We start from the raw sequence: 21,589 nt of genomic DNA, 5'->3' as shown, positions 1-21,589 counted from the left end.
TTGCGAAACCGAAGATTTCAAGTTCCGGGTTACCCGCAAACCTGCCCAACCGAATTACATTGCGCGCGATACCCAAAAGCGTTCTCCAAAATCGTGTACGCGAAAGGGTCAGTTTTATTTCGGTCTTAAAAATCTGGAAGCAGCGGAAACGCCATTGTTTAACAGCGATTGTTCGAAACTGTTTATTTATCAAGTAGTGCAAAAATTTCAAGTCGAAACAGGAGGCCGCAAGCATTCGTCGCTCGGTCATCGCCAAATTAATCGTTAAAGATGCGCGACGTCTCAGGTCAGGCTGGCTGTGCCCGGTGTACCTTGCGCCTTCGGGCATAATTTACACGTCTCGTCGGTCAGGCTGTAAGGGTTTCGAAACGGTGTTTGACGCGTGGAGAAGGTAATATGGAAGCAGCGACCGGGTTCGGAGGGTCCGCGTTATGGGTTATGCTATGGGGTACGTAGACTCGGAGGGTACGAGGATCGCGACGCTGTATGCGGCGAGCAAACACGGCACAGAGCGAGTAAGAAGGGTGAAGGGGGGGGGGGGGGGGGGGGGGGGGAGGGAGGGAGGAGGAGGTAGGCGGGCAAACAAACAAACAGTGCCAAGACCCTGTTGACGCGTGTTTTCAAGCTTCGTTGGCTGTTATTGATCTTGCTAAGTGTAGGCAGCACAGCCTGAAGGATAGAGAGGAGGCTCGAGAGTTGCGCCAGAGAGTAAAGGAGGCATGCTCCTCGCGTCGAGGAGGAATGGCGGGAAAGAGGGACGGCTTCGAGCCGCGTCGAGGGCGGCGAAGGGTGAGGGAGAGGGAGAGGGAGAGGGAGATATGGCTCGGGCTTGGGCTCGCGGTGAGAGGAATCGAGCAAAGCCTAAGAGGGTTCGGACGCAACCATGGCAACCGGCCTGGCATCCCACGGGACCCGCTACTCCGATTGGCCTTTGCTCGGCCTGGTTTCCACCTATATCTCATGGTTATACTGATTTCGCGACGCGCACGTTATCTCCTACAAATCTCTCCCCTTGCTCTATAGTTCGAACGCGGCTCTTCTCTTTTCTCTCACGCAATGGCCGGCTTTGGCGCCGATAAACACGATTATAATTTCGAGACTCCGTGACTCTCTCTCTCTCTCTCTCTCCTTCTCTCTCTCTCATCTCTTTCATCACCCCCCTTTAATACTCTGCCCCGCGTTTTCCCACCTAAGTGTCTCTAAGTAAGCGGACGCCAACCGCTTTTACACGGTTATGATAGACGTACCATCGCGTTATTACGTTACGTATATACTATGTATATATACGTGTATAGATATTTAGCCTAAAGGTCTTAATATTGTCGTCATTGTTATTACTATTATCATTATCGGTATCATCCAGCGGAGGATATAAAACTTGTGTGTAAGATTTAAAATTTTTTCCCCGATACATTCCGTACATCGGTTTGCGTCAGTGTTCCGACACATTTTATTCGGCAACAACGTAGATTTTTCGAGATTTTATAAAAAAAACCGCGTTACGGTTGAAATATATCACCTGGAAGAGCAGGTCGTTACTCGGTGAACATTGAAAATCGAAATCCGTTAAAGCTATTTAATTATTAGAGGTATACGAAATAGTAGAATTAAATATTTTTGTCATACTGAAATTGGATAGCTTTCAAACATTGTTTGAAATGTGAGACACAGCTCCCAGCCCGAGTAGACGGAAATTATAACAGCCGTTTTGGAAATATCGACACCGCGTATTAGCCGCGGCTAGCTGATTTTGGGCGACAATGGGTTGGCCGAAGAGTGAATGTGATTGGGATGGCATGATGGTTGGGTACGAATGTACACTCACAGGTATAACAAGGCGTCGTTCGAGTATTGCGTAACGCACCAAGTCTATACGTGTACTATCTACGGTCATCGATATTATATCGTAACGTAACGTAACGCACTTACCTAGCTGCACGATATCTTAGCTAATAACATACAGCGCACTCTCTCAATAGGCCCACAACAGTACAAGAGGGAAAGCAATTTTCCAGAAATCTGAGGTCTCGTTAGAGCCGGCCTCTCGTGCAGGCGCGGATACGTTGTTTACATTGGTTATACTCCCATTTCGTTTTATTTCAACCTGGAAATATACTTGCGTGTCAATTTATTTAACAACGTATACCTTTTCTTTTTTTTTTTTTTGTCGTACATAATTATTCGTGTAAACGTTTTACACGAAAAATTGTATGTTGAAATAAGAATAAGTTTGTTCCTGTGGTTAAAAAAAATGACAGAATCATCGCATTTGCTAAGCAGTCGTGTTGAGAGATTACTGCTTCAAAGATAAACCCCTATCGAGAGAGTGCACTGTATCACATGTATGTTTACGTCGTTTGTTAATTACCGGAAATGAGCACGTGGTAGTATATTCGGTATAGAGAGCGTAGGAACGTTGCGTAGAGTTACTATGGGCGAAAGGGAGGGTCTCGTAAAGATAAAAAAAAATGGCGGTACGCGATACCTGAACGATGCTTTATATGTTACAAGGCTGTCCTGCAGGCACGAAAGATGCGATCGCCCGGTCATGCAGAGAGTATATGTATGCGTATGTGTAACGAGATTATAATTAATCGAAAATTTATTAACGTTACCGTTCCGTTTTCGGGTTTTCTTGCAGGTATGGTTCAGCAATCGTAGGGCAAAGTGGCGACGGGAAGAGAAACTTCGTAACCAAAGGAGAGCGGCGGTAGACCAGGTTGTCGGCGGTGGTAACGGGGGTGGTATCAACGGATCCGCGCCACCCGCAGCCACCCCCGCAACCCCGAGACTCCCCCTCAACGCCGGCTTCAACGCCATGTACTCATCCATACCCCAACCGATCGCTACGATGCCCGACACTTACAGGTTTCTATATTTTTCAACAATTTTCTTACGAGTATTTTACGAATTATACGCAATTCAACCGTCGTGCGCACCTCTGATTCCGCTAGAGTGAAACGGAATCGATGGAAATTAAAGTTGTTCGTGTGTTATTAATTCGATCATTTTCACAAAATATTAACATCGTTAAAGTTCCTCAAGTTAGGTTGGGGAAAAAAGAAAATCGAGTCGTTCTTCTTTGACTCAGTTCAAGCCAGCCTCGGCTACCTGTATCGGAACTTGTTGCAACGAATATTGAAAGTTTCCGATTTTCAACAAAATCATCTTGAAGTTCATTTTACAATTACGAGTCTCTTTTGAATAATTTTTGATAAGAAGAAGAGAAAAAACACAAATAGGCAATTAGTCACAGAAATTGTGAAAATTTGTAACGCCTTTTCACCCGACATACCGCAAATCCTTTTTAACATTATCATTTCGTATTCCCGTATCCCCGCAGCTCGATGTCCGGAAGTCTGGGCGGGTCGATGGGCGGAAGTTGCCTCCAGCAAAGAGCGGAGGGTTACCCGGCGTACGTGTTCCACGAGCCACTTCACTCCCTAACGCAATCCTATTCGCACGCACATTCCGCGGCGGCCCACTCGCAACCGCATCGCGGAATACCGACCTCCCATGGGGGAACGCCGACCACTCCCGGGGGACAGCCGGCTGGTCCCGGAGGCGCGACGTATCAGCCGACGACATCGACGGCGACCGGTAAGTCCGAGAACACCCTTTTCCGTTCTTCGTCACGTTCGTGTGAAGTCAGTGATCGTTGCACGCAACAGTTACACGTCTGTACGAAAGAATCGGAAGATGACGGCTCCGCATCTTCTCGCATGCGTGCGCGCGTGCCGTGCGGAAGGGAACGAGATTGCGGAGACTATGCGGGGGGAGGTGGCGGAAAAAATGAAAGGAGGAAATACGCCAACGACAATGGCTCGGCGTTTGATTTTTTCCTCCCTTTGTCATCCCTCGGCCCTTTTTTTTTTTTTTGTTTTCTTCTTTTTATTCTCTTTATTTACACCAACCCTCCTCCGTATTATTGATCTCGGAGTAAACTGCGGGCATTTTCCACTTCGGAAATGCGGTTTACCGTTCGTTGCGCTGGCTATCGTTGTAAAATTGTCTGACTCAACTTAACCTGGATAACACCGCTGCTGCTGCTGCTGCTGCTGCTGTTCCCGCTGCTGTGGTGCAGGCTCGGTATAATACGTACCGAGGGAGCCAAAAGAATGAGAGAGAGAGAATGGGGCCTTCCACACTCCAATTAACAATCCACTTTCTACCTCCTTCTGTGGTGCACGGCCGTTCAGAATACCAGAAATTTTAACGATCGCCGCGAGAGCAATTGCGAACCATCCATCCATCCTTTTATCCCCGTCTCAGCTGCCGCTGCCATCCACCTCTTGTGGACCTACCCGATAAATAACGATCAATTAAAGTGGTCGAATCGCCGCTAAACATCCGCCTATATTGTATGTATTATACCTAACGGGAAAAAATGACCGGTGTATAGTAACGCGTACGAGACGCGGCTTGATTTTCAACTACATATTTCATTAGTAACATTCGCATAGATGCACGTTCTACACGTACGAATGCGCTTTACCGGGTGACCAATCAATCGCCGGCTGAAGAGCGATGTAATACCGTGTAACGATTATTCGATTCGTACTCTAGTCTCTTTTTTATCCTCTCTGTCTGCGCCTCTTCTCGTATATCGCAATTCTACCGACACGATTCGAATTTTGTTCGCGGGATGAAAGTTTAATCGATCGCCGTGTTACAACAATGGCGTACCGAGAGGATAAAAGCTCCTACAGCGTTATAATTACGCGTCGCATTGTATCGGTCTAGTTATGCGGAATGATGTATACGGCATAATTAGTTTAATTGCGACGAAGGAATAATGTGGCGGTTGTGGCAAAGTTAATATAATATAATAACCGTGTGTGCGGTTGGTAATATAAGCATGTATAGGTATGTGTAAAACGTTTATTACTTTCCTTTTGTTTCGCACGCTTGTATTCTTTTGAATTTATAATTTGTATAACCTGACGCCTGCGCTTGGAAAGCCTGCAGGCTGCATATTGTGTTCCGTGCGGATCTATAATAAACGCGTCTATGGTTATACAGCTATTTTACGCATCGCTGCATGCAACTCAAACTCCTCCTCTTCGTTCCTCTCCATCCCGCAGTTCTGTGCCGTTGCTCACCTTCGTGCTTGCACCCTCATGCTTGCACTTGCAAATTGTGAGTAACTCATGGCTCACGAACAGGTGGGTCATTATTATCTTGGTAGGTAGGCGGATATAAGGTAGATGGGTTTAAGGTACTTGTTGCCTGCGCAGCGCGATTTGTCTCTCGTGCACGTAGTTTAGGAGTGTTAAAATTCGATAAAAAACGTGGGGGCAAGTCCATTCTCGGCGATAAATATCGCTCGTGTGACATTACGAACATGTATTTGCATAATTGCGCAAAAATATGATCACGCGTCGTGATTATGTGGATTGAAATTAGTCAAAGACGTAAATCTGATAACGATTGATTACGTTATGTTCAAACGACGATTTATAATATTGTACAAATGTAACATATAGGGATGGCTGCTTTTTAATTGATGTACCAAAAATTTGAAAAAACAAAATATTAAACTAAAAAAGTAGGTATGCACGCGAGAAGTTAATTCCAGTCATTCCACTGCGAAGCGGATCGTTGATTCTGCGCCGGCACGTTGATTCTAGATTGATAGGAAGTGAGGATAAAACAGAATGACGGGAGCGGGTAATCACTCGGAATTCTTTACACGTTTAGAAAGCCAGCTGCAGCTGATGCGGAGAGTGAAAAATACGTGTAAATTGTACGCATGGTCGATATATTCATCATATAACCTACGGTTTCTAGTGAAACACGAGGAAACGAAATTGAAGAAAGTAGAAAATCGCTCTCTCGAAATTTACCTCCGGATGTGGGGGAGGGTATACCGCAAATGTATAAAGTAAAAAACAATCTAAACGCGGAATTGATTTTATATTTCGTTTTCAATCTTAGCTCAAACCTCGAAGTGTTTCCGATTATTGCTTGTAGTTTTTTTCATCACGGAATAGCTATAACGAGGTATCAAGAGTAAGAATTTTATAACGACGCAACGTTATAATTTTCCATCGAAGTACTCGAGTACCTACTAAACCTACGCGTAGCGTCAAGTTTTTTAGACGATTGTATCTTACAAACGTAAAAAGATGAACAAAAAAAACAAGCAGCTTCACGGATGAAGGGATTATAGCGCGTCTAGCCGCGTTAGTAGTCAAGTTATATGTTTCGCCCAATCTGTACATAGGGCACGTACATATTATACACATAGAGGGGGGACATTATAAAAGCAAAAGTGTATAATAACTGTGGGAGAAACGCGGCCTGGCTAAGACTAAAAATGCGATGGTACCTACGTAGTTACAGACATGCCGCGTACTTGCGGGGTATAATATACACATAATACAATATATGTTAATACATCCAGGCATTACACAACCGCGTGCAAAGAAATTATATCATATAACTTTCTTTTTTTTTTTTTTAAACACACCCGCGCACAGACACGTGTATGTGTACAGAGAGAATCGCGGCGGCGTATATAAGGACGCGAATTGTATAAAAGGATTTTAAAACAAATCTCGCGGAGCCGGTGGGGCGGAGAGGCAGATGGGGGGAAGGAGAGGGGGGAGAGGGGGGGGGCGGGGGAGGGAAGAGGGGTTGCCGCCGCAGGCTGAATCGCAGAATGGGATGTTCGCTGGTTTTCTCCCCCCAACGGTGAAGCTTCGCGCGGGGCGGGAGTTTTCCATTTTCTATTTTCACTCTTTGTGTGTCACTCCCCCTATCCGCAATATCGTCCCCTGCCCTCCCTTATTCCTCCTCCCCGCCTCCCCGGCGTTCTCGCACCCTCTCGCGGCCTCCGCACGCCGCCAGCTCCGTTTAGCGAAAGCCGCGCACTGGCGAAGAGGAGAGGAACCCTAGGCTCCGTCCTCCGGTGGAACCTCGGGTTGGGTTGGAGTTGGGTTGGAGTTGGGTTGGGTCTCGGCCTCTCGCCTGGGCGAGCGCTCAATAACGTGCGAAGCCAAAGGAGGGGGCGGGAGGAAGAGGGCACACGCTGTACATGCACCCTGCACACCCTCCCTCTACTCTCGTACATATGTACAACCATCGTTATGTACGCGCTGGTTCCCACCTATACCTATGTAAGGCGAACACGCGTATGTAATACATAACCATCTACCAAATATCCAACCACCCCCATCGAACAGATATTCCCTAGCTCGGCTCTGCAGACGGAGAGCGACGGCCGATACAAAGTCTCTGGTCGTCTGTTCGACGTTTGTTAGAGCCATCCGTGTCTTCTTCTTCTTCTTTTTACATTCCCCTTTTTTTCAACGTTGATATACGTATGTACGTACCTACGCAGGGTAGTTACTTATTTCAGGGGTTCGACTTCCCGTCCGGGACCGTTCCTCCACTTGGCTTGGTCGTCCTTTCTTGGCATTTGTTCACTTATATCTGTACATGTGTATAGGGATAGGCAATATCTGCGTTGTATACGTATACGTTCTCTGGAAAGTACAAGCGTGATTGCGATCCGGGATGGTAAAAGAGACGCCAATTTTGCGAAAAAATATATCGCCACTTTTTCATCTCGAGGATGCGCGTACCTTTTTATACGTATCGGGTATACCTATGTTATGTACACTTATTAAGTTCTGTCTTTTTTTTTTATTCGGGTCAGGCGAATTCCACGAAACCGAATGTGTAAAGGGTTTTGTTATTTCAACTCCGGTTCGCTTACGTTGGAATGAACACAGTCCTCGACTTTGATTACGATTCGGTTACGCTCGAGGTAATTATCCGGTTTACTTGTTACGTGTACCTACCTCGGTACCTGATAATATTTTCGTTTTATACCGGCGTTAATAAAACACTGCTTGTTTTCATTGGACACACTTTACGCCGTTGTTGCGGAAGTTTTTATTTCGTTCAAATTTATCTTGCATTATTTAATAGGTTTGTTTTAACGAACACATTCGTTTTCGAGGATTTCTCCTCGCGCAAACGTTCCACCAAGCTTTTTTCTTCATCGACAGGTTCCCATTGCACGTGTAATCTTTTTGTTTACGGTATAACTCTTAAGGTACGTTTTCACCATTGAAATAGAGTTGGTGATATTTGCGATCGATGTATGACACCCGGGAGAGGGAATCTACCGATGCGATTTCGTAAGAAAATTTACAATAAATTTTGTAAATTCGTTTTGTGAAACTTGGCAACTTTTACTTTCAAACGCCAGTTGAAACGGGGGAAAAGTAACGAGATTAACGAATTGCTTTCGATCCAATTCTTACGGCGAATTAAACGTTGATCAAAATTTCGGTAGAGCATTTCAAACAGAATATTTCAGCCAAACATGAGCTCTTAATATTGATATTTAGAGATGCCTATATTTTACGCTATCCATTTTCCACTTAAATAACACGCAAAAATCGAAAAATTTGCCATTGTCTTTCTCGTAAACGGCTTGGCTTATAAACTATCCGAATACAGATTCTTCTAGGAAATACCACGCTCTATAAAGAAATACTGAGATAGAATTTTTCTAACTCTAATCGATTTCCGAACTCTAAATATCAGTATAAAGAGCTCATATTTGGCCGAGATATTACATTTAAGATGCTCTACCGAAATTTTTATCCACGTTTGAATTTTTTTTTTTTGTCACACCCTAACGCGCATAGTGTTGGAAATCAACGTTTTTCCACCGTAAGAATCGAATCGAAAGCAATTTGTTAATCTCGTTACTCCCCCCCCCCCCCCCTTACCTTCAATCGGCGATTGAAACCAAAACCCGCAAAGTTGTGAGAAAACCAGCCTATGTAACACGTACGGAACGTAAGTATTCGATTACTGTATTCTACAGGTTATTACCGAAGCAATTGTTCTATACACATAACACGGCAAATGTTACGTATAAATGCAGAGGAAACAGAAGAATTAATGGATTGAATAGATATTTATACGGTAAGCTACGAGTATTAAATGTATACGTATAGAGAGATCTGTGGTAAGTGCAACCCTTCGCGTAGTTTCGGTCGTTCGAGTATCAACGGTTATTACTTATATTACGGTGACAACATCCCCTCGTAATAACATCCCCATTCGTACACACTAATACATTATATAATATGAAGTCGCAAATACTTGTCGAGCTGGACCATTGCCTCGCAACAATGACACAGTAGGGGTATACATATACGACGTGTCCTACTCTCATGTGTTCTTAGTTACGCCTTTACGTAACGCTACGTGCCGGCAGTGATCAATCATTTTTCAACCCTTGTATCGTCTCCGCCAAATGAGAGAGAGAAAGAGAGAGTTATACAGTCACGGAGTGTCACCCAGCCCACACCCTCATTCTACACTTTGTACACGCAGCATATTAGCCATGCGAAGGGTGCGACTCAAAAAGGGGAAAAAAAAAGGAAAAAAGAAAATTCCACGTCGCCCACGTGTGATAAACTGCCGCACTTGTACGCGCAGCGGTATCTGTGTATGCCGATGAATGTTCACGGAATATAAAAAAACAAGAAATCCGTGGATGGATCGCTTGTCTATACATTATATAGGTATGCGAAATTTTCGCAAACTGATGGAAACGAGGAAGAGTCGAAACTCGGAGATATTTTGCAGTTCGTTCCAGAGTATGAGAGAATGAAATTTGAAGTGTGACAGAAATGAAGATTGTACAATTGAATATCGTCGAAACCCTGCATTGCCAACGTTGTATACAAAATGATGTGTCTATAGTTTGAAGTTTCGTTTGATTAACACAAGTATGATCGCAAAATGTTTTTAACGATGTAGCACGAATATTTCGTTACACAAACTATCAATTGTGCCTAACTTTAACAGGATTCGTTAATTCCACGACTTCGATCCAGCTTGATCGATACGCCAAATATAATTCCGGTGTATAAAAACTCGATATTGTTGTTGTTTTTGTCATCGTCGTTGCTGTAATACCGCCAACTCTGGATATCGTTGTACCTTGGCTTCGCAATTGTCTAATTCCAGGCGTGATATCGGCGGGAGTCTCGGTACCGGTTCAGATACCCTCGCAGACTCCGGACCTCGCCGGCAACTACTGGCCACGGCTCCAGTGATCACAGCTCTTCGGGTTCCCGGCGACGAGTCTCCTCGTCGGCCAGGAGAGCCCGCCGCCACATCCTCCAGCTGCCCCAGTCCCACGACCGCTGCTCGCAACCCTTGGCCTCGCCGGGCAGCACCCCCAGCACCATCCTCAGCACCACCCTCAGCACTCCCAGCACCCTCAGCATCAGCCAAGTCCGCCGGCGACTACCTCGACGCACACGTCAGACGGTAGCGAGTGAGAAACGGAGCCGCGACTAGGACCTCCGACATTCGCGAGAGGCCCGGGTCAACCTGCAGGGTAAACCAAATAATATTTTAAATACCTACACCTATACTCGACGTTTTTTTTAACGACTCGTATACGTTACGTTTTACTTCCAGCGATCGACGTGCGCGGTGAAATCGGCAAGTTTTTTTTACAAATATATATATATATATATATATATATATATATATATATATATATATGTGTGTGTGTGTGTGTGTGAGTATTTTAGTTCTCATCGCCATTGGCAATGTAAGGAAAGCTAGAATTGGTTTCGGTCGGAAATCACTTTTTCGAACTTCTGGAATCCGAAAAACAAGACTTTTAGAAAAAAGTCCGTCTGTCGGTTGTCCCGACAAATTCTCGCGATAATCTCGGAAGCGGCTGAATGAAAACATCCGAAATTTACGGAATTTTACAACGAAACGATGGGCATGAAAAATTGCCATACCTCGTTTAATTTGAACTTCCGGTTCTACCGGAAATAAATCTATTTTCAATGCTTTACCGACAAACGTATACTTTATCCTTCTTATTAATTTTCCCAAATAAACGAGTATGTTTTTCCCAGTTTACGTATTTATTTAAAACAAGATTTATAAATTTTTCTTCAGTTAGGAATTTTTTTTAAAAACTTTTTCAGTCGGCTGCCGCGTTCTATCAGTTTTGCATTTTTTGATCGTCCGTTTTCGAAGTCATCGCGGAAGTTTGTCGAACACATCGACGAATTCTTCCCCTTCCATGCCGATAGAAAGTATCGCAAAAAAATTGTTTCTCCGGCTTGTTTTTCGCCGGACACAATCGGCAAGCATTTTTATTTAATAATCGCACAAAAATCACGATGCAGAATCGATTTTGCTACGCTATTTACAGTCAGTTATATACAACGACATATTTTTTTCTTTTTTTGCAACAAACAGGCTCGAACAGATAATTTTTGCTGCAGGATACTTCGATAAATCTTCAATGATCTCAGAACGATGGTTTATGGTTATTGCTTTGGATCCCAAAGCAATTTTTGACGTACCATTCTTGCCGGTAAATTATTTTTTTAGCCGTCGATCGTTGGTTGTCAATTTAAAAAAAAATTTCTTTTAGTTCATGTTGATTTTTTTTTTAAATGAGACAAAGAGAAATAATATCAGAGGAAAAAAAGAAAAATTGAAAAAAAAAATTGACAAGTAAAGGGAAACGAGAACAGCAAAAAAAACCGTTTGTCTTCAGTTACAAATTGTATAATAATAATATGACATAGCATTTGTTACCTTTGGTTTAGTCGATATATTATAGTGTATATGATTATAATTATATAGTTAACATTGCCATTGTATATATATATTTAAATAATAGTACCTTATATACCGAATGCCAGTTATTACATATAATATACAGTTCCCAAGATTTACAACCTCTTCGGCTGAATCGAAGGTCGTCTTCACACGAAGAAAAGACAAATACTTAGGGGGAAAGAATAATTTCACCTACAGTAAACTTGTAGTCTATAATCTAGGTAATATTCAGTGTATTTTCTTTCCCATGATGCAATCGAAGAAAATTTGATAACGAATCCAAGGAAATAATAATTTCGATAGATCTTACACGAAAACAGTTCTTTGTTGCAATAAAAACAAACCCGAGTCAAATCGATTTTTTCATCTTATGAAATATACATATAATCTTTCAAGGAATGTTGAAACGTATGATTTCTTGGACTTGACAATATTATTATTTTTTCTTCGTTGTGATAATCTAACGCGTGGCTCGATTCGATAAAATTCGATTCACCATTATATATAACGTACGTTTTTACCTATACCTCTGCAACGTCTACCTAAATATGCATAAGTTCGAACGGTCCGAGTCTGAATCTATTAGTACAAATGTCGTTTTTCGTTTTATTAATTTTTAGCATCGCTTCGTATCAGTTATACTTTCGCGATTGATTTTCCGGTAGCGATATTCGACTGAATTTTTTTTTATTTTCTCATTCTTGAAATGAATTTCGCCGGTGTTAACGCCTCGTGGATTGCAATTCCCTGGGTATCTGATTGTGAGTTTTATTACCCCTCAATTTCTGTTAGCTGAGAGAGAGTCGTGTGATTAATTCGTGTAGGGACGATCAGCTCTGTGTGAATTTAGGTGACGTTACTTACCTGTCTACCTAACTACCTTACCTTACCCGTAACTACTACCAATCAATAGATAATCAGGAAAGCAGAAACAGTAAATCGTTGTGTTTTATTATAATTATAATTATCGAAATATCATAGAGTGTGTCAAAATCATCCGTGCATAAAACACGTGACAGTACAGCGAAGCAATTGATGATTATTATAATACCCACAGGAGCTACTTACATTGACATTATTTACGGTCAGTCAATTAACCGATGCAATTTCTTTGAAAACACAATTTTCGCATTATTATTATACTATACGTACAGTAGATGAACGAAGAAGAGGAACAAGAAGAAAAACAAAGACGATGAAAAATAATAAAATAAAAGTAAAGTAAAATAATGTACATTAGTCTTAAATTTATATTTTTGGAGAAAAGAAAACGTAATAATTAACGAATAACAAAGTTAAAGTTCTAATTGGAAACAGACTTTGGCTGCATATTCGTATATAATAAAAAAAGAAACAGATAATTCTATATGCAGCGTCGCTTTCGGTTCGGCATTCTGATACTTCGATCATTCCAGTCGATTATGTCAAATTGTAACACACACAAACACACACACACACATCTTGCATAATACTTCCGTGTTAAACAGGGATCCCTTCGACAATCTTGACGCATAGCCGTCCTGAACTAACTTAATGCGTGACACGTGTCAGACACATGAAACCACTTTAACCTGTTGCTAATTACTCGATGTACGAGCGAAATGGTAAGCATGCAGTGCAACCTACGTACATACGCTTGTGATAACGATGCCTAATTGTCCTCTAAATTGTGCTCATTCAGCCTTAGATTAAAACAAACACTGACGCGAGTAATTATCGAGAGTAAAATTCGAATGAAACTGATAAATTGTTACTGTGTAAAATGCGCGCCAATATTTTTCCTTCTCTTTTATCCCGAAAACTTTTCTTCATATGGAGGATTTCCAATTGACAGATTCATATGCCTCGACTATATTCTTCAATTACGGGCTCGCAGATTTATCAAATGTCGCAGTAGTTTACAGTGATTCTGTGAAAATTCTTGGCTGTGTCAACAATAACTTCAATATTTATTTCATTTACGATTCATGAACGTATTAGTGAGAAATATTGACGCAATGAATATGAAATTTTTTTATTAATACTTGAATCAAATCAAGAGTGCGTAATTTGAAGAGTATTATCATCGTTTTTAAGGAGAAGATTGACTGGGACGTTTTGCGTATGATAATGTTCAATGTATAACATGGAAGTGATATGCAAAAATTCACTTACGAACTATAAATAAAGTGTAATAAATAAATTGATAAAAAGCAAAGTGACAAAAAAACAAAAAAAAAAAAGCAAAAACATACGATTAATAAATAAATTTATTAAACGAGAATGGATAATATATATAAATATACATATTATATATATATATTATTATTGCGGCAGTAATCTATGTAAGTGTTGTGAATATTGAGATAATATTGTTGCTGTGATTACCCATAAGAGAATTGTAATTAGTAGCGAATAGAAACCATTGTTAGGTGTCACTGTCTCGATTCAATAAATGTTATTAATTCATTTTAACACCGTTGTGATGATATAGTCTGTAATCGTTGACGCGAAAAGATGCAGGCTATCCACACAGACCTTTCCACGTTCCAAACTCTACGATCCAACTTTATAGGTTTTAAAAATATAAAACCTTGAAGCTTTTGAAACTCATATCAATTGAGAGTTGAAATTTTTTCTCATTCAAATGAAATAAGAAACATCAGGATTCCGATGTGAATTTAATATCTCATTATTTACAGGGTCAATACAGGATTGATGTCCGAATAGATACGGCTGCTGATTTTTCGCAAATTTACAAAAATCATAGACATTGGTTTTCGGCCTGCAGCGTAAATAAACGCCTATGAGAAATGTTTGAAAATCCTGTGCGCAGGGCACCAACTCGAGAAGGCGTACACCGAAGAGTATAAAGGCCCGTGTGCACTTATGAAAAGGTCTTTTCTAATCCCGTTTCATGCCGGCGTGAGCCCCCAAGGATCTTTTCGAGGATAATCACTCGCCGCGGTGGCATCCTCTTTTCCACGAGGCGAAACGTTTTACTAAAACGGGGTTCGCCGGCTCCCGACGACTCGCACGAGGAGATGAGGGGGCTTCCCTCTTTTCACCCCCGGGGGAACCATCCAAGTCATTGTTATAGTCGGCACAATACAAGACGTGTTAACGGCGGCGGTGGGATCATACCGCACGAAACAACTCGCCTGCACTCTGTGTATGTATATGTATAGGCGTAGGAAAAAAGGGTGCGCGATTCACTCACACGGCCGAGTTATATACGTGCTCGAAAACGGAATTTAAAAGGTAAAAAGAAACTAGAGAAGAGAGAGAGAGAGATGGAGAGAGGGGGAAATACGCCCGGGGGCAGGGGGCGAGAAATAGGCTAAACGCAAACACTTTAGCCACAATGAAAGCACTTTTGAGATAACATCTCGTACAGCCCTCTGCGTACCTCTATGGGATCAACGAGTATTATTTATGGTATAGGTGCTTCGGTGCAATGTTGAAGAGTTTTGGCGAGGAGTCGGGATGCAGGATTTGGTTGGATCGGGGAGAAGGATGAGCCGCGTTTAACGATTTAATGAGAAAACTGATTATCGAGTAATTTAACGTGTGTATATTGTATAAAATATAATATAACACAAGTTTCTTTTCGGCTCTTTCGATAGAAAGTGTCTCGATTTGTTGTATTAACTGACATAGTTAGGTATATATATATATATATATACGCGAATGTGTGCGCTTACTTGATACTTATATAATAATTATCGCCTTTCGGTAACTCGTGGAGTTACTGATGTTTCGAGCATAATCTGTTTAGCAAAAAAGTAACTCTGGACGATCGGGGTAAGATATATCAAGTCAGGTCATGTCAAGTATGTCTGGGAGACTCTTTGCGCCCTCTGACTGCTTTTAGAATACCGCTGTACCACTTTCTGTCCGGCGAATAGAAGACGTCGTCGTCGTCGTCGTCCCGCAGCGTCACTACGGGGATCCTGGATTCAACTAGCAACGGCGTTCTTTCCGTGACTAGAATCCGGCTTCCCTGCAAGCTGGACATCCCCGGGGGAAACGGTGGCTTTCCGCGATTTTGATAGAGCTGAACGCAAAAACCAGCTATCGCTAATGTTGCCCAGAAAAGCGTCAGGCATATGTCTGGAAACGGTAAATGAAAAACGGCAATAACATTTGAATATCGTTGAGTGATTATTTTTTACACAGTCGAAACTTGACGACGGAAGATAGAACGGTGTCTATATTATTTTTTACCTTTGAATTGATAAGGTGGATGAACGACGGCGAGATTGAAGCCGGGCGAAGTGGCCCGTCTTATGACGTTGATGACGATGTATTTGAGGTTCGAACCCGCGTAGTGATCGATCGAAATAACCACCGCGTACGATCCAAGGATCACACAGGAGACGATGGTTGCGCTCTTCATCACCGTGCTCAGTATCAACGGCACGCACAGGACTATCAGGGTGAAGATCAGCCAGAAGCTCGTCTCATTTTCCAGGTAAGGATCTCCGGCTAAAAGTTCAGTAAACTGTCAAGCATTTCGATACATTTTCAAAAAAAAAAAAAAAAAACTGGTCATCTTGTCTCTTTGAATAAGGTGCAACTAAATCACTCTGCGCTTGTGATATGTACTTCAAATTTTTACTCGATTGTAATTTGCACCGCCCTGGAGTCGCGGTAGAAAAAAAAAAAAAAAACTATCGGAAGAGTTGCAACCGAGAATTTTCGAATCGCTGTATATCGTGAAGATTTCGGAACGGATCAAAGTGCTGGGAGAAAAAGCGATACCAGGGTACCAGGACACAGCCATTCAAGATCTAGATCAGAGATCAGATCTCGGTTTATCCGTAATGCTGCTGGCGGCAGGTATAGAATATCTCGATGTCACAAGTTGGACTTAAAAAACATATGCAGGGTTCTGCAGCGAAGAGAATGTCAAAAAGGATCGCGAAAGTGTTTTACCAGGTAAAAGCGAAGCGGTAGATCCACCGAATGATCGTTGAAATTATGCTGTTGATTTTAGCAATGAAAAAGTGAGAGAGGAGTGGGAATCGCGTGGTGGTTCTGCAGCAGGGCGTAATAATCAGGGGCAGTTCATATTACACGTGTATAAAGGCATGTAGCCCAAATAGATTCAGCGCTAAATAAACACGGGGACACAATTAGGTAAATGTGAATCTCCCAAGCTGGTTACAATATTCCATGGGACCCCAGGCGGCCTGCGTCCTGCGGGAGAGGGTTTGGCTCGAGCCGAGAAGGGTGATTTTATTTAAGGGGGGTGGCGGAGGGCGAATTGAAGGCGAGGTTTCCGCATGAGTGAACAACATTGATAGAGAAGGCGCTCTCTCGCTCTCTGCTCACGCATGTACCTATAGGTATATAATGCATGCGTGTGTAAATGTGGCGTCGAAGTCCTGCGGGTGTTGAGCAAAAGGGGACGCGTTTTCCTCTCCGTGCATAAACCCGGTGTACCAACTTTAGCGAAAACTTTATTATCTTGTACCCGTGGATTTTTTCGTTATTTTGCTCATGCGTCTAGAAAAATTTATAAAGATGATAGTACACGCAAATTCAACGTATGACGTAATTTGGTACACACCTGGTGAACTGAAGTATGCGATGCTCGCCACGATGAAGCCCAGAGTCAAGGTGGCCAGCATGATTGGTAAAATCGGTATTGCGTAGAGCCACCAAACTCCGAGCCACGCGAATCCCAATAAGCATCCCACGAATACTGGTATTCCAATATTCCCTGAAACATTAGTTTGATTTGTTATTCATTTCAGACTTTTAAAATACACAAAATTAAGTCTCTGTAAGTACTTTGAAGGGTTTTGGCAAGTATCTGACTTCGCGAGTTTACTTCGTGTTGATAAATTAATTAGTCAATATCAATCGACGAATTTATTTGTTCCACCGAGATTAATTTTAGCCGTGAAGTTTTTGTGACGAGAACGAAGCTATCGGATACAAAACAAGAAAAAAACACTCATTCAAATCTACACCGTCGTTTCAAATCACCAAAAATTTAGAAAAAAAATTGCTTTCGAATCACCGTAACGCGGACAAGTAACGAGTAAAGCGAGAAAAAGAATGAAAGAGAAAAACGAATGGCCAACATTAAAAGTCGCTAAGGGAAAAACTTCTGTGTTACGGAAATCGATTCATGGGCTCGTGAAGAGGTTTTCCGTTTCTTTTACATCGGCCTTCGCCGATACACTAGAGTTTCAAGATTGCAATATTGTCCACTGAAGTGTCCTGAGGGTCGTGCGACCCCTTCACAGCCCCTGTTACAGGCTCCGATCGTTGTACGCCGACAGCTACAGTGGTATCATTTTCTACTTTGTCGAGCACGTACATAAAGCTATGTATACGCTACGTTATACCGCGAGTATGAAAACGAATGGCTTCTCAAAACTTTTATTTCACGCGGTCAGGTGTCGATTTTTGTCTGCTGAAAAAATTAAATTAAAGGTAAAATCCTCAAAAAAACTCTACGTAGCCTTACGGCAGGCAACCTTGATGTGCACTAACGCCCGCATTTGGCTAATCGAATTATACTGAGGAAAATCGAGCGGAGAGTAGAGATATCTGTGGGTTTAAATATGAGGATGAAGTTAGCAATGTTACGGTAAGGGTGCATGTTCAGGAAAAATCGTTACTTCGCACCGTTAGGAATGTCGGAAATTTAGTAAACCGTGATAAATAAAATATACTTATGATTTGCAAAGCTAATTCCTTGAACGTCGTTCTGAAATTATGCAATAATGAATTTTTCTAACTAATTTCAGCCTCATGTTCCAATCAGTTTTCGTGTTAGACAGAGTGGCTATTATGTAGGATTTCAGCGAAAGGAACTTTAATTTAAAAAGAAATGACTTTGTCCTGTTTGAAATTTTCTTGTTTTTGTACAAATGTTTGCGAAATAATTAAACTCAGAGAGAAAAATCAAGGGAGGATAATGCGAAAGCAACGATAATAGTTTGGTTAATAAACTAATGTCCTTCGACATGTCTGAATAATTTGAATGAATTTCGTATATCACGAGAGTATTTCTACAATAGTATATTAATTACCTGCGAGTCGGTAGTTTCCAAAAATGGCTACGATTATATAGCTAACGATTCCTCCCGACAAAAATCCCAGCAAGAACATTTCGGTCTTGAACCATTTGTGTCCGAAAAAGGTGGCGAAGAATCCGAGAAATAGGGTGAGTGCGCATAGGACCTTAGAAAAGGACGAGGCTGCAATGCGAATAATACAGTGACGTTAGCTGCGACTCGTGTTAAAACCGGCGTTGGAAAATAGTAAATAATAAATAATTATCACGTGCGTCTCTGTTGGATGAAAGTATTCATGATATCATGCAGAGCGGTTTGACGTACTTAAAACTTGACACGTGTCTGTCCAGTACAGGGGACTACAAGCGTACGTGAACGCCGGTACGTAAGCAGCAGCAGTGTCGTTGTCGATAATGGCAATTGCCGCGTAGAGTGACCCTGTACCTGGATAAGCACTGTAAGTGCGTCTCATTTTTGACCCACTCGTAGAAGACGGAATCTAGCATATGAGAGTGGCGGTGTAGGGGGTAAATAAAATAAGAGATGGCTTCTAGAGAGAAGCTAGAGAGCGCCTTATCGTTTTTCCTCTGCGTGTCAGACGCGCAGCGGGTAAGAAAATAAAAGTAATAATACGGTAATAAAAAGAGGCACCGATCCGTATGATCAATTCGTTCCGACTTCGTACCTTTCTGCCGTTTTCTCTGATTCCCTCGACGGTCAAGACAGCTCGGACCGCGTCGAAGTATGTAACGCTGCTGAAATCTTGCTCCGGTAAAAACATCATGTACATTTCGTGGAGCACACCGTTTCTCTCGCAAGGTACCCGCAACCCTTCGAATTTCGGGCTTGCGGCCTGCTGCATGGCCACTTTTACCGACGACTCGCTTATCGTCAGTTTTTGGTAAGGCGCTATTTCCGTTTCAAATTCCATATTGCAGCCTCCAGGCACTGGCGCTGCATCGGAAAAATATTCATTTGCCAAACATCTGTACAATAGGATGCATAAATGTTCTGGATCGGGACTTTTTTAATTACTATTTCATATATCAATAAAAAATAAAAATTAACAGAAAAGGAGACAATTGGCGTCTTTGAATCAAGTGCAGTATATTTTCGGGAACTCTGTACGATCGCATCCTCGAGTCTTCTTAGTCTTTGACACAATTTTTATTTCTATTTCTTTAGTAAAAAAAAAAACGAATCAACGAATCGGTGTGAAAAAGGAGTAACGAACGTTTCGCGTTACGCAATTCCATAAAATATGACCGTGTCATACTCACCGGCATCAGTATAAGCCACCACTGCTACCATCGCTTCGACATCCACCACGTTCTCGTTTTTGACATAAGTGCTGGCGGTATTTTGACCACCAATTAGATCAATAACAAGACCGAGATTTGTACCAGAGGTGTATCTTCTCGGTGAGAAATTTTTGTCGTAGGCCAAACTGATATTGTACTGGTAAGTGTGAATTTGAACGACTAAAAACGATACGACGTCTGGAATTTGAACGACTTCGATCGTCTGTACGACTGTTTTTTCCGCGAGAATGATAAGCTCGGTAAATGCCTGTTCATTCTTGTAAAATTTGTCGTAATTCTCCAAAGATATCGTCACCGTTTTTGTATCTGAAAAATTGGTTCAATACTCGTGTCAGATGGGTCATTTAATTTTCCTAAACCTCAATTGAACGGCTGTTGCAACTTTTTCTGAACACCAATTGCGGAGTTTTAAACAAGTTTGAAAAAATCGATTTGTCACTGTTATTGCGATATTTTTCAGTCAAACTTTCTTTGTGTGTACCTATAATTTTATTGACAATACTCAGGCTGTAGTTTTTATTTAGAAATGGTCGACAAATATATTTTTCTTATAATTTCAGAACTGTATTTATTTAGCTGTGAATTTTGTCTTTATTTGAATTTTCAAGAAAGTGTGGATAAGCCTACAGAACATTTTCTAAAATTGCGGTATGCTATTTTCGGATTAAAAAAAAATTGAAACAAATACAAAACTGTTACAGAGAGATTAAATGATTAAAAACATATTTTTTCGAAAAATTGTACGTGGCAATTTTGAAGATATACCTACACAGTAGTGTTTATTCTGTTACAGATCCATGGAGTAAATAAATGAGACGAATTAAAAGTAGCGCGAAATATATTTTTCACTCTTTATCTTTTCCATGGATGTGTTTACAGTTCGCAGTTTTTTTTTTTTTTTTTTTTTTTTTTTTATCTTTTGACCACTAGAAAATTATCGAAACAATATATTCACGTTATTCAGACACTGTTTTCGCGTCGGTAGGTATAAAAAAATAAAATTATCTCCGAAACAGAACGTGTATAGTGCATTATTATTATTCTCGTTGAAGTCACGTCAAGACTACTCGAGTTAAAATTTCCCTGAGTTTTGACTACGAGTAAAATTAATTAATAAAAAAAAAGAAAAAAAGAACAACTAGCGTTCGAATCGTTTCCCGAAAGCCATTAAAGCCTCGCTTATTTCGTCAGCCAGGCTTAAATAATCGAATGAATACCGCGAAGCGTGATTCACAGCTGTTTGAGAGAGAGACGACACGACGACGAGGCGCGATGCGGAGCGTAGAAAAAAAGCAGAGATTGAGTAACATTAGTCCACGTTGAGCGAACAGCACGTCGTGTTTGTCCTCCCGTATTTAAAATTGGAGGTTATCTACTTACCGATCGGCTTGGCACTGCTCGGGTCGGCGTTGTTGCTCGTGACCGACGAAGTTGCCGCGATCAGGAAGAGGAGCAAGAGAGCGGCGGCAGAACCGCGGCTCATCGCCTTCGAGAGTCGGTAAAAATCCTCGAGACGAAAGGTAGGGAATAATTGCACGACCTTGCAGCGTGAGAGAGCGCTCGCTTTGACGAAACGTAAACAAGTCAGAGGGGCAGGCGTGCGGCAATCGTAGCTGT

At 41.8% G+C, this 21,589-nt stretch overlaps 2 protein-coding genes across 5 annotated transcripts in view; one reads left to right on the top strand and one right to left on the bottom strand.

The window, feature by feature from the left end:
- Positions 1–14,088, top strand: part of LOC107223570 (paired box protein Pax-6) — a 45,740-nt gene extending 31,652 nt beyond the window's left edge. For all 3 annotated transcript variants that reach the window (XM_046743551.1, XM_046743550.1, XM_046743552.1), the window contains 3 exons: positions 2,642–2,868; positions 3,344–3,600; positions 10,003–14,088. In XM_046743551.1, the coding sequence (XP_046599507.1) occupies positions 2,642–2,868; positions 3,344–3,600; positions 10,003–10,091 (573 nt within the window). In that variant the 3' untranslated portion in view covers positions 10,092–14,088. The remainder of the gene's footprint in view (positions 1–2,641; positions 2,869–3,343; positions 3,601–10,002) is intronic.
- Positions 14,089–15,167: 1,079 nt separating this feature from the next.
- On the bottom strand, positions 15,168–21,584 carry LOC107223573 (transmembrane 7 superfamily member 3). Of its 2 annotated transcripts, XM_015663287.2 has the most exons (8): positions 21,353–21,584; positions 19,931–20,278; positions 19,336–19,604; positions 18,975–19,149; positions 18,666–18,833; positions 17,189–17,341; positions 15,841–16,101; positions 15,168–15,726 (listed from the first exon to the last, which is right to left on the bottom strand). In XM_015663287.2, the coding sequence occupies exons 1-8, from the start codon at positions 21,453–21,455 to the stop codon at positions 15,443–15,445; spliced, it is 1,761 nt and encodes a 586-aa protein (XP_015518773.2). In that variant the 5' UTR covers positions 21,456–21,584; the 3' UTR covers positions 15,168–15,442. The 2 variants fall into 2 exon arrangements, with proteins under 2 accessions (XP_015518773.2, XP_046599505.1); XM_046743549.1 differs by lacking the exon at positions 19,931–20,278.
- Between the last annotated feature and the right edge of the window lie 5 nt (positions 21,585–21,589).

Source organism: Neodiprion lecontei, chromosome 6, assembly GCF_021901455.1.
Source record: "Neodiprion lecontei isolate iyNeoLeco1 chromosome 6, iyNeoLeco1.1, whole genome shotgun sequence".
NCBI classification, from domain to species: Eukaryota; Metazoa; Arthropoda; class Insecta; order Hymenoptera; family Diprionidae; genus Neodiprion; species Neodiprion lecontei.
This window is presented reverse-complemented; position numbering and strand designations above follow the sequence as displayed.

Coding starts and splice junctions, on each gene's coding strand:
- LOC107223573 (XM_015663287.2), bottom strand. CDS start 21,455: ATGAGCCGCGGTTCTGCCGCCGCTCTCTTGCTCCTCTTCCTGATCGCG. Junction 19,150..19,335: donor TCAGAGAAAACGGCAGAAAG/GTACGAAGTCGG, acceptor CTCATATGCTAG/ATTCCGTCTTCTACGAGTGG. Junction 17,342..18,665: donor TGGAAACTACCGACTCGCAG/GTAATTAATATA, acceptor CTAATGTTTCAG/GGAATATTGGAATACCAGTA.